Raw genomic sequence first — 6,000 nt, forward strand, 5'->3', positions numbered from 1 at the left:
CTCACATTTTCTCCCTTGACTGGGTTTCCTTGAATGTTTTTTTTATTTATTTTTTTACTCCCACCACAACCTACTTTCCATTCATATACAAAACTCAATACACCAAAAATGCAAATAAAAACAACCATGGGTGTAGGTTTGCATACAGACAGCAGGAACATGTCCCCACCAATATTTTTGGGAGGACAGGCACGCTAGCGTTTAATTGGCTGAGAGGGTGGAGACACTAACTGCCAGTGTGGAGGCGAGAGCAGATCAGTGTGTGGTAAGTTGCTAGGTGGGTGGTAAAGTAACCAGCCAGCAGCCACTGTGTTTTAAAATGAAAACCTGTGAGCTACCTACATGATTAGACTGTGGATTATCAGCATTTTACTGTTGTAACTTGTCATAGTGGAGCTTGTTTTGAATTTTTAATGGATGCTGTTGACAAGTCATTTCCTAAAGTTTACTTTTCTTATGAATAGTGCTTATGTAAATGTTAGTACAAGTATAAATGTAAAAACAGGTAATATGTTAAGGAAACCATTCAGGTGACAGCATTAAAAAATGTGTTGTTGTTGTCTCTCTATCAATGTCAAAGTGACCAAAGCTACGCCCTTGACAACAACCCATCCGCCCATGGCACTTCCCTTTTTGTTTGTACAGCGCTACTCGACACACTAGCTGAAGGTGACTCTTTTTCAGACATCACTGAGAGCAGAGTTCTTCTGCCAGGTGTCCTGTTTACAATGCAGAATGAAGTCCATGACATGGCGTGTGTCCAGCTAGAACGTGAGGATCCAAACGTCTGCTCCTAAGCCAGCAGGGCAAGAAAAACTGCCTGTTTTTTTTTTTTTAATGTAGGCGTAGATGTGAACTTGACACTGCCCCCCACACTTAATGAATCTTCACCACACGTACAGATGCAGAAATTTGCAACCTAAGCATATGTATTGGGTAAAGTAAATTCTTCACAGCCATGTTTTAACTTTTAATGATATGTAAACGTGTCCACAAGATGAATAGAATATGTATATACAGTATAAACATCATGGATATTCATCCGGAGCTTTAAAAAATGCATTCACTTTGGAAGCCGTCCAGGAATCTGCCCATCAAGAGGAAAGATGAGGGGAGATGTGTGCCAGCACTGACCGTTTTTTCCTGCTCTCCCGCTGTCCTCTCCGCTTCTCATTTTGCTTTAACAAGGAGACTGTTCCAAACTGTGCTAGAGGAGCCTGAGCAAGCCAGGTCTTTACTGCCATTCTTTTTAACTGCAGTGGAACTGGGTCATTGTACCACCCCTGAAGGCCTGTCATATACTTATACAGGAAGACACACTAGCCTTGGGGTAGGATCAAACCTTGCTGAAAAGCTCAAAGTTGAGTGATAGCTGTGGGCAGCACTGTGGGATTTATTTATTTTTATCTTCTTCTTTTTTTCCACACTTGCAAAGTTTTTGTGCCACTGTATATAAGCATGTGCTGTTTTTACACTGCAGCTAACACTCAGTCCGTCTACTAATTATAGTCGTGACACAATAAAATAAGTTGTTGTGTCCAAAGTTCAGAAGGGAAAAAAATTAGATTAATGATCAACAGTTAACTCACTTGAATAGTTTTCCCATTCAAGTAATTGGGAAAGTCGCCTTAGATTTTTAGACCCCATCAGAAGATGAAAATCATGTGGATTTTTGACTCAAACGACTCATTGGTTACTAAAATATTTCATTTTCAATAATCGTATTAATTAATTGACAGATCGTTTCAGCTCTTGTTGACATAGTTATCAAAACGCAGCTGTTCATGTTACTCTGAGTGATATTTTTGTGTTGTGAATATTGATTTGTGCTCTGTTGCAATGCTCCGATACTTTTTCTGACCCCATCTGTTTCTCTCTCCGTCTCTGCAGAAGTTCGACTGCAGGTGGAGGAGTTGGAGTCAAATGTGACCGTGGAGGAGTCCGGTTCGATCCGGCTGGGCTGTAGCATTCCTTCCCAGTCGTCACGAGACTCCCGCTTCTCCGTATCCTGGTACGTGGAGCACTACGAGGACGACGAGGACGGCGACAACCAGCCTGGTGAGGAAGAAGCGGAGCGGGAGTGCGTGTTCTCCATTGGCCACGATGCCGTTTTTGGAAACGGCAACTGCAGCCCCAGGGAGGAGGCGGGGCCTAACTCCCGCCTGCAGTTCGAGAGGATGGCCTCTGACCAGTACAGCCTGACCATTCAAGGAGCCCGGCCGACGGACGCAGGCAGGTACTACTGCCGCGTCGAGGAGTGGCTACTCAACCCCCGCAACGCGTGGTACCACCTGGCCACCAACAACTCCGGGTTCACTATTGTCAATGTGCTGCAGCAAGGTAAGTCTTTAATTAACTAAATCCTTTGAGCTTCCCTCAGTGGAGATGAAAATGAACACTGTGACAAAGCAACACTTGGATCAATGGCTCTCTTCAGATAGCAGGATAGGATTAAATTTATTGCAGACCCTTTGAATCCTTTGTCTCATGCTAAATTCTGGCATATTTCCCGCACCTAATATGTCCTCTTTGTTACAGTATATGAAACATGATAATATTAATAGTCCAATTAAGGAGCTCTCAGATAATCTGAATGTCATCTCTGCCTCCTCCCCCTCCTCGCCCACCCACCCACCCACCCACTCACTCCCCAAGTCATAACATTTATTTTGAAGATTGGAACAACCCCAGTTAAAAGCAGAGCCAGACATGGCCACCCACTGTTTAGCATTAAAGCAGACTGATTAATGTCGTCAAAAACAGCGCTGAGATCTAAAGAATTCATTCACCAGCGGTCACATCTAGATGAAGATGATCTGTAGCTGTAAGAATATAAGAAGTATCCTCTACACGTTGACTCGTTAAATCCAATCAAAAAGCCAGTTTCCTTCATCAGCAATAAGTCAGTGACCAATTCTTCTTTTTATTTTCTTGTTTCTCTATTTATTTTATGCAAATGACCAAAGGTAAAGAATTTCACTGTAATTACTTTTAATTATATGTGACAAATGAAGTAAACCTGAAACTTGAACTTGATTTTCTCCAGGACAACAGCAAAAATGGCTTCTTCAGAAATTGTGATTTTTTTTTCCAACTCTCTCTCTCTCTCTAAACAGTGTCCACCCTCCAATCAGTGGTGTGCTCCAACGACTCCCTCTTCTACTTTGTCTTCTTCTACCCCTTCCCCATCTTCGGCATCCTCCTCATCGCCTTGCTCCTGGTGCGCTACAAGAGCCGCAACAACAGCAAGAGCCAGGAGGGCAAGAACGGTGCCCCCCTCCTGTGGATTAAAGAGCCTCACCTCAGTTACTCCCCCACCTGTTTGGACCCACCTGCACTCAGCCTGCACCCCGGCTCTGTTGACTAAGCGAGGGACACCCCCGAAACCCCCACCCCCTCCTGTCTCGCACACATTGCGGATCTAGCCGACACAATGCCAGGGAGCAGATCTGGACTACACCTTCAGACCTTACCGTCGTTCACCGCTGTGTTGAATTAGTCAATCAGTTGATCAGTTTTAAAATTCCTACCCTGGTGGCTGCCTGTTTTATGTTGATAACAACAACTGTGTGTGTGTGTGTGTGTGTGTGTGAGTGATTGGGCGTTTGTGTGCGTGTATGTGTGAGGGTGGGTGTGTGGACTAGAGTGAGTGTGCCATGTTAGCACAATGAATTGTATGAGTGCAAAATGAAGGGCAAGAGAGTTACATGAGCCTCTCTCATTTTTTGTTTGTTTGTTTGTTTTCTGTGAAACTTTATCTCATACCTGCATTTTGGTTTTTATTACACTGAATATTTGTCTATTTTTCAAAAGAGGAAAAAAGTTAAAAAATAAAAAATAAAAATTGCGCACATGAGATCATTGGCCAATCCATGAAGAACATTTAAGAGAAGAGACTCTATAATCAACTCCGGCTTCGAGCGGTTGCCAAAAAAAAGTCTCCGCACTGATCCAAGAGCAGCCACAGCCTGGCCCACTATGTTGGTTGCCATAGTGATGCTCTGCGCCCACTGACTCCGTAGCTGATGACTTGGTTTCCAGCCTGCATAGAGACAAAGGCAAGGACACACAAGTCTGTGTCCTAAGTGAGGATGTGTGTATGTGTGTTGGCCCACCTGCCTCCACAATGAATTTGCCTTGGCAGACAGAAACAGGTCCTGGTGCGCTGCTTAAACACTGCCAGACACTCTGGCCTTAGTGAGAGACTGCTCCGCTCTTCTCTTCTATCCTCCTCCTCTCCGAGAAGGAGACGGCGAAAGAGAACAAGAGAGGGAGGGAGGTCGGAAATGACGGAGAATAAATGAACAGCTCTCTCTCCTGCTGAGGATATACGTCCTTTAAGACAGAGGATTTTTTTTTTTCTTGTGCCAAGTCCTTCTTATTTCCACGCTGTCGTCTGCTGCCAATGTTTGAAGTTTTAAAGAGGGGGGAGAGACGAGCTGATGGGTTCTGAGGCAGATTGTAAATATGTCTGCTTACCTCCTGCTGTGGGTTTAGGGGCCTTGTGGGCAAAAGGTCAAATTTTTACACTCATGTTAAGTCAGTTGAATTGTCCTTCTTAAACTGCACAGTGGGGGTCACTGACTGAAATTAAATTCTTGCACATTTCTTTAAGTTGCCCAGTTTGACCACTCCGTCATCTTGTCTTTAAAAGACACCAGACGCTCAAAAGATGCATATTAGTTTTTGAAAAAATGCCTTCTGATCTGTTAAGAGCCACACTGAAGATTACTAATGTGTAGATGTGTTGTAAGACACTCTGGAAATGTCATCTGCACATTAGAAGGAAACAAAATCGATGGGTGGGAGCAAATGTTTGACTTTTGTGTTTATTTTAAAGATTTTTCTATTTATTGTTTTATACTACTTTGCATAGCTTTGTAAAATTTTCTTCTTTTTTTTTGCTTTGAAATTCTCTAAAAACTGTGCTGCTTGTGTTGCCAGGCAACTGCACCAAGCAGATTATGTCAATAGCCTGTGTGTTGGCAATGTGGTAGATGTAGAAATGCTAGATTTGTCCTGCGCATTGCAGTCTGTAGCATTTCATACCAGATTGTCAAGTTTGGTCAGTGTCAATACACTGTATATCTATATCTATAATGGAATTTACTGTGGCTTTACATGTACAGTAGAACAGACGAGTCACAAAAATGGATTCACTTACTGCTTTTTTGCTTGAGTCGCGTTTATTTAGTGAAATGTGATGTAACACCTAGGTAGGATGTTTGAACAAAGACGGCCGAAACCGAACTGTTTTAAAAAAACGTCTTCTAATCATGGATTCTAGCTGAGGGTGCACCTCCTCAGCTCCCCTGACACAAGGCAGAAGGGTTGAAAATCTGCGTCACCTCCCCCTGGAATGCAATGAGCCAGGCGAGGTGAGAAATCCTCCTCCCGACCTGGGCCCTAACCCTTTCACTGCCAGACTGGACATGAAAACTCTTGAAAAACTTGACATTGTTGTCTCAATCGTGTCAACATGTATATTGCATGACAATACTGAAGGAGAAATTTTGATGTTTTGTAAACTTTGAACTCTTTGAGCATCGTGTTTGTGTGACGGAGCAGTGCCCCGAACCCCCCCCCCCACACACACACACACACACACACACACCTCCCCACCCCCCACAACCGTCCCACCCCCAACCTCCTGAGCCGACAGTCAACACAAAGCCCAGCCCCCTCGTCATTTTACGATATCTGAGTGGCGATGACGCCCCTTTGAACCTGTGAAGTAGTCTATTTCAAGAATGGGTGTTTGTTGAGATTGTGTTTGATATTATTGCTCATATTTGTCCTTTTAAGGCTTTGCTTTAATGCAGCACTTCATTAAACCGATTTATGTCATGAAAAGCCAAAAGGTACAGCTGATACTGACACAAGCCACCGTCTCCTGAGATTTCAACTTCCTTCACTGTTTTATCCTAATTAACCAGAGCATTTCAAGTAGACTGCAGTGTTTCAGATGGAGTAGAGCTGGTGCTATTTAGTCATGGGAGT

General features: G+C 43.6%; 1 protein-coding gene across 1 annotated transcript in view; it reads left to right on the forward strand.

Annotated features, from left to right (window-relative positions):
• igsf3 (immunoglobulin superfamily, member 3) overlaps positions 1 to 4,685 on the forward strand; it is a 65,451-nt gene extending 60,766 nt beyond the window's left edge. Inside the window, exons 8-9 of the mRNA XM_085766066.1 lie at positions 1,891 to 2,340; positions 3,117 to 4,685. Of these exons, the coding sequence (XP_085622192.1) occupies positions 1,891 to 2,340; positions 3,117 to 3,367 (701 nt within the window). The 3' untranslated portion in view covers positions 3,368 to 4,685. The remainder of the gene's footprint in view (positions 1 to 1,890; positions 2,341 to 3,116) is intronic.
• The last annotated feature ends 1,315 nt before the right edge of the window (positions 4,686 to 6,000 follow it).

This window comes from Trachurus japonicus, chromosome 21 (genome assembly GCF_045865225.1).
Source record: "Trachurus japonicus isolate A0001 chromosome 21, Traja_1.0".
NCBI classification, from domain to species: Eukaryota; Metazoa; Chordata; class Actinopteri; order Carangiformes; family Carangidae; genus Trachurus; species Trachurus japonicus.